Source organism: Rhinatrema bivittatum, chromosome 2 (genome assembly GCF_901001135.1).
Source record: "Rhinatrema bivittatum chromosome 2, aRhiBiv1.1, whole genome shotgun sequence".
Classification (NCBI taxonomy): domain Eukaryota; kingdom Metazoa; phylum Chordata; class Amphibia; order Gymnophiona; family Rhinatrematidae; genus Rhinatrema; species Rhinatrema bivittatum.
In genome coordinates, this window is record NC_042616.1 from 530,510,344 (window position 1) to 530,521,538 (window position 11,195).

Below are 11,195 nucleotides of genomic sequence, written 5' to 3' on the forward strand. Positions count from 1 at the left end.
CGCATCCTCCCCTTTAAATTGAATAAGCAGGGAGGCGTTACAATATTTTATATATATATATATATATATATATATATATATATATATATACACGCAGCCGTCCCGCCGAGCGAGAAAAGAAGATCGCCGGGAGCTCCCTCTCCGGGGTAAATTTGAAGGCTGTCGAGATGATGAATGCACACACACACACACATATATATACAGAGGGAGAAAAGGAAAAACCAAGGAGCCGGCTCTCTTACCAACCTTTGCCATTGCCGGGATCATCGCTCTGGTTAAACTCGAAAAGAAAATCGAAATCAAACTCCTGCTCTTCCCCCAGGGCGCTCATGGTGGAGATCGGTTCCTCCCAAAACTATTTCCACACACGCACAGAGAGCGAGCGAGCACGTTTCTGAACTCCCAGAGCAACCCAAAATTAATTAAAACAGGCGAGCAAACTTTATAAAAAAAAAAAAAAGCAAGCCACCCCGCGTCCTCCTGCCAGCAGGAAGCAGCTACTTGTGGTCGTCTTCGTCCCTCCCGCGCACTCTCTCTCCTCTTCTCGCTCCTGCCCCGCCGAGGGCTGGGGAGCGCCTCTCGCTCCGGCTCCGAGGTCGGCGGGACTATTTCTGCCTTGCCCCTTCTCTCGCACCTAGCGCTTTATGTTTCGCTCCTTCCTCCCCCCCACCCCCTTCCCTCTCTCTCTCTTTTGTTGATATTTCCGGGTTTTGCATAGACACTGCCTCTCCCCCCCCCCCGCAAGGGCTTCGTGGGGTTTGGACGCTGCCCCGCTCCTAATTTAAGCCGCGGAGGGCTCCGGGCACCTGCTCCGGTGGGCAGGGCTTTCTAATTTCAGACGCTCACTCCTCACGCTAAGGCCATTGCTTCTGTTAGTTCCTAACGGAAAGTTTCCTCCTCCACCCACCAAAACTAGGCAGCGAGCAGGGCAGCTCGGCGGAGTGTCAGCTTCCCTCCGGCCACGTGGTGGGGGCTGGGGGGGGAGGGGCAATGCCCGCTCAGCGGCCACGTGGTGGGGGCTGGGGGGGAGGGGCAGTGCCCGCTCAGCGGCCACGTGGTGGGGGCTGGGGGGGGAGGGGCAATGCCCGCTCAGCGGCCACGTGGTGGGGGCTGGGGGGGGGGAGGGGCAGTGCCCGCTCAGCGCCCCCAGCCCACCGCCAGCTTTTACTCCCTACTTGTGTTTCAGCTGCAGGACGCGAGACGCCAACTTCTGACAGCAGCCGCAGGCTCATTAATGCGGGCTAATTGTCCTTCCACCAGCTGGGAGGAGTCTCTGAAAAGCAAAGAAAATGCCACTGAAGGCTGCACAAGCCAAGAGGTTCGCGCTTTCCCAGTGTAGCCGACAAGTGATTTAAGGTCATGCACCCCCCCCCCCCCCATTGTTATGCAATCCTATCTAATTATCTACAGTACGGGGAGCTTTGAGTAAGTTGTTTTTTGTTTTTGTTTTTTTTACTCTACTGTGAATTTATGAGGTTGGCGACCCCCTCGGTATGCCAAGACGCTGGAGTGCCGAATTCAAGGTACCCGCAGCTGCTTAAAGGAAAGACTGAGGTCATTTGTATTAAGTAAATATTATATGACTGACTGCTGCTGGTTTTTGTTTTGTTTTGGGGTTGGTTTTTTTTTTTTGTTCAGCTGCAGCACCCACTAGTGCCAACAGTTATGAAAACAGACATACAAACCAAATAAACCCTAATAATCTTCCACTTGTGTTGGAGGGAATGTGTTCCAGAATATCGAATTTTCAGACAGAAGGCTAAATTCACAGCCCTTGATACATCTATAACACAAAGCATCTTGGGGAGGGGGAAAAAAAAAGAGCAGTGCACTCCTTGAGATTGATCCGATGGTGGGGGAATCATCTTTCTCTTGAAAGAAAATAATTTGTGTGCTCATTCTGCTCAGCAAAGACTTCTTCACTCGAGAAGGACTAAAACTAGCTGAGCTTGAGGCCTGGTAGCCACACTCTAATAGAATAGAGAGCACACTAAAAAAAAAAGAAAAAGTAAAACCAAAAAAACCCCCCCCCCCACCTCAGACTGCCATTCTCTCCAAGCTAGAAGTTGAAAATAGTCCTAAACTAGAAGAAAAGGGTATGTTCTCAGATTGCATTATGCCTCTCCTTTTCTTTCTTCTTGGCAGCTAGTAGATACAATATTGCTCGAATTCTCCTTGCTCATAAAAGAAAAGTTGTGGGGACTGCAGTGTTATGAATAGTTTAAAGATGGGAGGGTTACTGGAAATGGGATGAAATGCCATCAACACCAGCTTGGGTCTGTAGGGATCTCAGCATGACTTGTACAGAATTTAAGACATCTCAGATTGAAATGGAGATGCTTAAAATTTGACAGAATGAAGAAATTGTGGGTCTTTGACATTCAGCCCCCTCCCAGCATGCCAAAGGTTGAGTTAGGGCTTAGCACAGTGTAGTCTTTTTTTTTTTTTTTAAGCCCAAGGCACATCTACATTAACAAATTTGTTGTGCGACATCAATCTCAGTGGAGCATGATGTGTAGACATGGAGAAGCCTCGTGGCCAAAAAAAAAAAAAAAGGAACATAATAACATGCCATACTGGGTCAGACCAAGGGTCCATCAAGCCCAGCATCCTGTTTCCAACAGTGGCCAATCCAGGCCATAAGAACCTGGCAAGTACCCAAAAACTAAGTATATTCCATGTTACCATTGCTAATGTCAATGGCTATTCTCTAGGTGAACTTAATAGCAGGTAATGGACTTCTCCTCCAAGAACTTATCCAATCCTTTTTTAAACACAGCTGTACTAACTGCACTAACCACATCCTCTGGCAACAAATTCCAGAGTTTAATTGTGCGCTGAGTAAAAAAAGAACTTTCTCCGATTAGTTTTAAATGTGCCCCATGCTAACTTCATGGAGTGCCCCCTAGTCTTTCTACTATTGTCTAAAATATTAGACTTCAATAAGACCCGAAAGAGTAAATAACCGATTCACATCTACCCGTTCTAGACCTCTCATGATTTTAAACACCTCTATCATATCCCTCCTCAGTCGTCTCTTCTCCAAGCTGAAAAGTCCTAACCTCTTTAGTCTTTCCTCGTAGGGAAGTTGTTCCATTCCCCTTATCTAGAGAAGCACTGGAAGCCCCACCAGTCTCTCTAAACCTTAAAGATGGGGGGGGGGGGGCAAAAACACATGAATCCATCATGATAGACCAGCTCCCTCTCTATGTAAGTGCAAAATAAGAGAGAACTGGTGGGGGCAGCCGGCTAAGGGCCTGATTCATCAAAGCATTTTCCCATAGACACAGAATGGGAGAAATGCCTTCGTGAATCAGGCCCTAAGTTAGTTACCTCGGCCGCAGCACGTGACTGCCAGAACTCCTCCACTGCTGCTACTTCCAAACACTCAGAGCAAGTCGCACTCAGTGCATGCTCTCCTCCCCATCTCACTCAGCCTGGGGGAGGGGAGAGGCTAGGAGGAGGTTTAGAAAGAAGAAAAAGATGAGGTGCTGTGCCACACAAAGCAGAACCCAGCTATCCGTGCTCTGCCTGCTGCCCATTAATTACCACACTCTGGGGCTCACGTTGCAGCTTTGAAGAGGCGTGCACGATTACTGGTTCTCAGAAAAGAGCCACCACTGTCTCTCTCGTTGCCGTAAGGTGCTGAGAGCAGAGCCCAGGTGCTGGCCTGGATCTGACCATTAGGCAGTGCTGATTTTTCTGTGGCACACCCGATCAGCTCTGAAGGCACACTGACTGGGAAACACTGCCTTAAGCAGACACAGAGGAAGACTAGAGAATTCAACTTTCCCAGACTTAGACATTTGCTTTATTTTCTCCCAGCTGTTTGTTCTGGGTTTATAAGGACTAAGCAATAATTTATTTTAGGATTAATAAGTCAGGAAGCAAATGAATTTGTGTAGTGATGTCTCAATGACTTATCAAGGGACTGTCACCAGTTGTGCTCCACTAGGTGAGGCCTGCTTGGACAGCTGGGTGCAGTGCAAAAAAGCTTTGTACCATTCCTCAGCGTTAAAATGTACACCCTGGCTATTTCTTATTAGAATGCAAGTGATTATATGCAGAGTTGCTGGGGCACTAATTAAGAAGAAACAGGGTCCAGATGCAGGTGCTATTAAGAGCACCAGCATTGGCCACATTAATGCAGATAAGAAGCCTACAAAAGCTAAGTCCAGTGTACAGTTTTATATGGCAAAAACCAAGAACTTAGAAAAAAAAAAGTTCTTTATCTTTACAAAAATGTCCTCTACTTTGCAAAACGTTTACAACCCACTTTGCTCCTCTCCCTTCAAACAGCAGTAAATTTAGCACAGAAATAAGGCTAAGCAGCTGCTTTATCTGCAAACCTCATTACTGGTCCATATTAAAAGCTTAGCTACCAGTAAGAGATGCTGTTAAGTTGCATATTGCACCTGCTTATAAATACAGTTCCGAATTTGGTACTGGGGAATTGTGTTAGCATGAGCACTAACGGGCCTCCTTGTTTCCATGAACTAAGAGAGGGATCATGAAAGCACCAGGAGCCGCCTCCAGCACCTCACTCAAATTTGGGTTATTAGGGCCTTCCCATATACCAAAGTCACCGCTCCTCATATAAATGTAGCCAGTTTTCTTTGTTTATAAATCTTTGGATCATTAGAGCCATTAGGGTTATTCCTCTCACATTAGTATTTTATAATAAACATGTCAATATCTTTAATTTTTCCCAGCATTTAGTAGATTGACATTGGAAGCCCAATTTACTGAATCCTTGAGTATTGCAGTCAGACATTTACTGTGCACTGTACTGAAGCCACTAATTTAAAATCAAATTCTGATCACTAAAGTAAAGCTTTTTTTTTTTTTTTTATAATGAAGGAAAATAGATACTATCTAGAGGCTATTCAGTGGGTCTGTGCGAAAGGAACCTATTTCTTCAGTCCTCCTTCCAGATCATTGAAAACCACAATGCCAGGATTTAGGCTTCAGGGGCATCCTCCTTGTATTCTTAGGAAACGGCCAAGGATTAGAACAAGTTAAGGGCAGAGTGGTCAGACACAAATGCCTGAAGTGCTTTTACTTGGGTTCAGCCAAACACTGAATTGTGGGCGTCAGTTTCTAGTGCGGTCACATAAGCACAAAGACCCCAGTTTAAAAGTTATATATATATATATATATATATATATATATATATATATATATATATATATATTTTACAATATTTCAGGTTAATGCTCCTATTTATAGGAACTAGAGCAATCTGTTAAATACCCTACTACTTGAGTATAATAAAATGGAGCCGTAGCCTAGATGTTAAGAGCAGCGGTCTGTGGACCAGGGAAGCCAAGGTTCAAATCCTCATTGACATAAGAAACAGCAGGCAGGCTTCACCCTCCTCTTCTCTCGGGGGTACAAACTTGAGTTTGTGAACCCTCGAGGGACAGGGAAATACCTCCAGTACCTGAGTGCAATCTGCTTTGAAGTGCCTGAAAGGTTGAATATAAATATCACAAATAAAATTCTTAAGATTGTTTGAATATATTGAGCATGGTGACGTTTGGGAGTATATCTGGTGATGTAAGAAAACAATCCCGCTGGGTACGTGTCTGAATTTTTTTTTTTTTTTAACAGCACTTTGTTTTTCATACATCTACATATGCATTCTGGATTTGCCAGTTCAGCATATGTAGTGTATTCCATTACCTAACTTTTAGATCGGGTTATTTCTCAAGCTGACACATGACAGCTAATAGTAATAGGATATAAAGGCACTTTGGGGAAAGTTTACGGTCTTACACCATATTATGCATCATGAAAATCATATAGTTTCTGCTTGCCATATTTTGGGAGACAGTTGTCAAGAAAAGTAATGCAGATCAAGCTTGAAATCCCCATAAAATTTCATAGAATGCCAGGAGTAATTGCAATGATCCCTAAGACACTATTCTGTAATTATTTCCATCAACAGTACTGTGCTATATAGCCAAATTAAAATGGTATATGTTATGTGACCATAGTCATCTGGCCTAGCCTGCCTTAAATTTGTATTTATCCCAGCTGTAGCTGTAGACTTCTTTGATATACTTACTAGATTAGATCATGCTTTCTGGTTAGCCTAATTTCTTGCAGAATATCAGCTTGCATTAATTCAGGCAAATTACTGCAGATTATTTTTGACATTTTGGTATAGGCATTTGTGAAACTGTCTTTAAATAGAAACAGTAAGTAGGAGGAGGAAAGTGCTAGTCATTTTTTTAAAAATCCATGGTTTAGTTTAAGTGGGAAGGGGCATTTCGTTTTGCAAAGATGGAGGCATTTTTCTGACACAGTACATGGCATGTTTGTGTGTGAATATGATGATGATATTGGAAAGAATACGCATATAGTACTTCTACCATTAACAGGATACAGACATGAACCTTCTACATGATTAGACAATAAGCTTTCCAGAAAGGAGGCCACATACACTGTACCTTAATCAGTCTTCCAAGATAATTTAAAGATAGCCATTTTGCTGACAAGTCTTTTTCTCTGACAAAGTCTCTTTTAAAAATTGTTTAGCTGGATATAATTAGAGCATCCTGTGTAAAACCTTATAACTTCAGCAAGACAAGACAATACAGAGTAAATCAAGCGCAATCAACGTTGAGAAGTTGACAATTCTTGATATTCAAGTTCTTAAAAAAAAATTGGTGGGGGGGGGGGGGGGGAAGGATTCCTCATATAGTACATCTACATTGATTTAACCTTAGTTGGTCTCTCCATTCAAAAAGAGGAGTGAGTTTTTGAACACCTCTTCTTGTTGATGGCAAATAACAGAAAAGGAACATGAGGTGCACCTGTTATGAGAAGAAAAAATATCGAAGCACCCCAAACTGGAAAAACTATAAAAAACTTTTGCTTACCATGCTATGTTAATTTTTTACATTAAAAAAAAAAAAGTGTTATTGGTATTTTTAGAATAGATACTGAAATAGCCGATGCTATGAAATCAAACTGTTTAGCACACCCTATTACAGCTGTTTATGGGGTTTTTTTATACCACAAACCTAAAGTGGTAATACTGGATCCACTCTGACAGGCATTCAGAATCTGTACTAATACTTTCAATAGCCTCTCACAACCAAAGAAAGAAAAATGCCAACATCAACCTGCAGTATTCTTTAAAGCCATAAGAAAAGTAATTAATCTCACAGATGACACTTATGAAATCATAATAGAAGTCCTTCAGAGGATGCCAGTAGATTTTAAACATCTTCCAAGGGAACTACGTTAGTATTACACCTTTCCAATTAAACAGAGTCCTAGTTTCTAAGGCTAGAAAATGTTTTAAGGATTGGGTGTAATGTTTCATTACGTTTCGTCATCATCTTTTATAATCCTGCATGAGCATTAGAGGTAATTCAAGCTAAATTTGTTGTGAAATTATAGCTGTCCTATGACATAACCTTTCTGAAGCTACTAAATAAAGCAGCAGATTGTCTCCAAGACAGCTAAGTTAATTATTTCCCCTTCTCAACTTTTTTTTTTTTGCCATGCACAAGTCGACTGAACTTCACATTCTAAACTATCACCCACTAACACCACACAAAAGAAAACCCGCGTTTGTTTTGTTTTTTTTAGACAAAGGCATGGAAAGCTCAAATCTATTGCACGAGTTTTCAAAGAACTGCCAGCAAACTGAAGAGAGACGATCCATATAGCCCAGGCCAAGTTCATGCATCGCAAGGGGAAGAGGAGACACCTATTGGCAAGAAGTCACAGCCACAATACAGGCTTCTTATGGGGAAATACCGGGGAAGGGGAGGGGGGGGATTAAGTAAGTGCACCGCTCGGAGGCATCCCTGTTCCCAGTTTTCACCGCATGGTTTCACGGCTCTGGAGGCAGGTGACTGTGCCAGGTAGGCATAGTGCAAAGCAGAGGAGAGGCAAGGAGAAGCGGCTGGGAGAGCTTGAGAGTACCCTACCTTCCTCGGCAGACTTCATACTGGTGGGGATGGAGGGGTAGAAGGAGTGCGAGTCCCGGGCTTCTCTCAGCGGGCCGAGCGGAAGGCTGGCAGGAGCAGGAAGGCTCTGGCGGGGCATCCACGCTGCAGCTGCACCGCGTCTCGGTTGGGAGGGGGGCGGGGGAGGGATGGGATCGGGGGTGGGGGGGCGGGCGGGGAGTTGGTAGAGGGCAATTTGCCCCGCGCGCGCTCTCCGGCTGGAGCGAAACGTGCCTGCTGGGGCAGTGAGAAAGGAGGCGGGGGGGGGGGGTGTCTCTCCGCCGTCCCTCTCGCTTAAGGGCTGTTTATTTTGCTCAGTGACTTTTGCAGAGTCTCCAGGTCTCTCTCTGACGCACAGCCGCTGGCTCACTGCTGCCTTTTTAAAGCTGGAAAACACCCCCTGCCCCTCCCCGCGTGACGTCACCGACCTGCCAGCTCCTCTCCTGAGTGTGTGTGTGTGTGTGTGTGTGTGTGAGTGAGCAGCCAAAGCTTGCCGGAGAGAGTGTGTTGTGTGTGTGTAAGTCTAGAAGGGGAGTTAGTTTTCTGCAATCTGGAACTGTAACAAGCGATCTAAATCCCACCTTGACACTAATTGCACGGAAGGCTCTTAGCCCGTGCTTTTTAAAGGAATACAGGGCAGCAACTGGAAAAGATGCAAAGATACATGCTTAGATCATTATGTAAAGTCGTAGGTTTCCCCCTTCCGTGGAAAGTTGGACAAGAGCAAAGTCTGGCAAGACAACAGAAACGAAAATCCCTTTTGCTAAATTACTGAACAGAGTTTTTTCAGTCACCCATTGTTATTACTATTATTTAATTATCTGAGTGGCACCGTTTTCGTTTTAAATTGTATTGCATAATTCCGGTTGTAGAAAATGAAGTCCGGTTTTCAGCCTGCATCTCAGATATAGCCCGGTGAGAATTTTCACATGATAAATGATTACAACTGGGAAGGGACAGGTGTACTAGACCTGAGCGGGGGGGATCTGCACTCATTACCTTATTTTTCTAATACAATCGCCCTTAGCTTTTTTACTTGTGCCCTGCACCTCGAAGTCTCAGCTAGTAAAGCTCTGCCATGCATTTGTTTCCAGTATTGGAAAGAAGGACTTACATTCTGGAGCGGTTAAAAGGTCTGGTGTCGGGAAAATTCTCTAAATCTAAGAGACGAATAGGAAGCCCTTGCTTAATATTTGGGGCAAATTATTGTATTCAATCCTAATTTTAAAAATGTTGTACATAACTACCGCGTACCTAGAAAAGTTCTTTTTTTTTTCATGTCTCACGTGGAAAGATTGGATCTGTCTAATCCAAAATTAAATCGTGCTTTTTAGGTTCAATGGATTTTTTTTTTTTAAATTACATTAAAATGGCAGAAGCAAATCTCTGTTACGGACTGTGCTAAGAAATCACAAGTGAATATGTCAGGAGACTGTATAAATAGTTATGTCATCGTTTACTGTGTTTTGTTTTGTTTTTTAACCACAGTTTACCAGTAGTGAAGAGAAGATGAGTAAAAATGTGATTCATTATCTTTTTACAAATGACTTCTCTCCAAAGCACAATTTGTTTCATTTGTAAGTGTATTTTTATGAAGTAAAAAAAAACACACCAAAAAAAACCGCGTTATGTTTTCGTTTGTCCGGCCTTCTCTTTCCGACACTGAGGTCACAGGTAAGGGCACACACTCAGCGGAGCTTATCCCAAAGACCCGAGCCTATCCTGACTCAGGGGCTACCCGGTGGAGGGAGGAGGAGAGGCAGAGCTGGTGGGGCCGTCCCTTACTTCCCGCACACTTCTCTCACACACGCATCATGCACCTCCACCCCCCAGATCCTCTCCACATGCGCACCCATTGCACTCCAGGTACAACTCTGCACTTGCTTTATTGGAACATAGGGTAGTAACTTACCGCGTTTTTTAATGAAGTGAAAAGTGTTTTTCAACTATGTAAAGAAAAGCTGGTGGATCGTGCTCTTTTTTTTTTTTTGTTTGTTTGTTTGTTTTCACACTGCTAGTCAAATGTATTGTAAACTGTATTTTTAAAAGCCAGGTCATTTTTCTGTGAATTCGGAGCCTAAAGCAAGCCATATACTGGCTATTTCGGACTTGCCTGGAGCCCGGGTCTTCATCGGCAGCACTGCAGGGCTCACCCTGCCTTGAAGGGCCGCGTACACAGAGGGCCCTGCTGTGCTCCAGCGGCGGACGCTGGCCTGCGGTTTGTGATCCTATTACCGTGTGACTCGGGTGGGGGGAAGAATGGGGTTTGCAAATGTGCAGAGGACCTGACTTGGCGGCAACGCTAATTCGTGTTAGGAAGAGAGAGGGGCGAGCAACTAGGTACCAAAAAAAAATATATTCTGCAATATGAGCCTGAGCGAGCAGAACATCCTCCACCCCACCCCCCCTGCTGCTCCTCCTCTCCGATCCCGCCGGGAGAGGAGGGAGAGGTACAGTAACAGTTATGAACAAGAGAAGATTATATTTGGTTCCTATTTCTACCCTCAAAAATTAAATTTGCATAGCTGGTAGACGCCGGGGCGGGGTGAAGGCCACCTCTGCCCTTAGGACACGGCCTCGGGAGCGAGGGGTAGGGGAGCAGCAGGAAGCCGCTTCTCATCCCATGACTGCTCTTTCGGGGCCCCTTCATTCGCTCCTATTCAAAGCAGCTACACCCAGGGGAGGGCGAGAGAGAGAGAGAGAGAGAGAGAAAAGGGTGGGGGAGGCAGGTGGCGATCAGGAGGGAGCTGGCGGCTCTTGACAGCTGCTGAACCCCCAGGGACCCGGAGGGGGTGTCAGACTCAGGCCCGATCCTCCGTGTCCGAGGATGCAGCAACACGGCTCACCAGAAAGAAAGCAGCTCCTTTCCAAGAGAACGAAACCACTCTCGGATCTCCCGCGGATATTTTTATTTTGGGGGGGGGGGATTCGACCTCTCTTCCTTGTTTCTTTTTCTGCTTTAAAGGATCGGTAAGAGAGCAATGGCAGGGTGAAAGTTTGGTGGGGTGGGTTTTTTTCTCTCTCTCTCTCCCCCTCTCTCTCTATAAACTCTCTTTTCCTGTCTGCCCTGAATGCTTTCCTTTCTCTGGGCGATGGAGTGACGGAATCCCCCGTCTGTTTCCTCCTGTTTAATGCCGTTGCCCTGGCCACGGTGGCCGGGATCCAGCTGCTCCCAGGGAAGCTTCCACCGCGGCGGCCACGCGCCCCCGGCACAGCTCCGGCCTCCCC

General features: G+C 45.0%; 1 protein-coding gene across 6 annotated transcripts in view; it reads right to left on the reverse strand.

Annotated features, from left to right (window-relative positions):
• Positions 1–8,082, reverse strand: part of NFATC1 (nuclear factor of activated T cells 1) — a 359,353-nt gene extending 351,271 nt beyond the window's left edge. For 4 of the 6 annotated variants that reach the window (XM_029590832.1, XM_029590833.1, XM_029590829.1 and 1 more), the window contains exon 1: positions 7,950–8,082. In XM_029590832.1, coding sequence (XP_029446692.1) covers positions 7,950–8,067 — 118 coding nt within the window. In that variant the 5' untranslated portion in view covers positions 8,068–8,082. Of the gene's footprint in view, positions 1–246; positions 968–7,949 lie in introns of those variants that run through there. The other 2 variants (XM_029590835.1, XM_029590830.1) reach the window with 2 other exon arrangements.
• Positions 8,083–11,195: the final 3,113 nt, after the last annotated feature.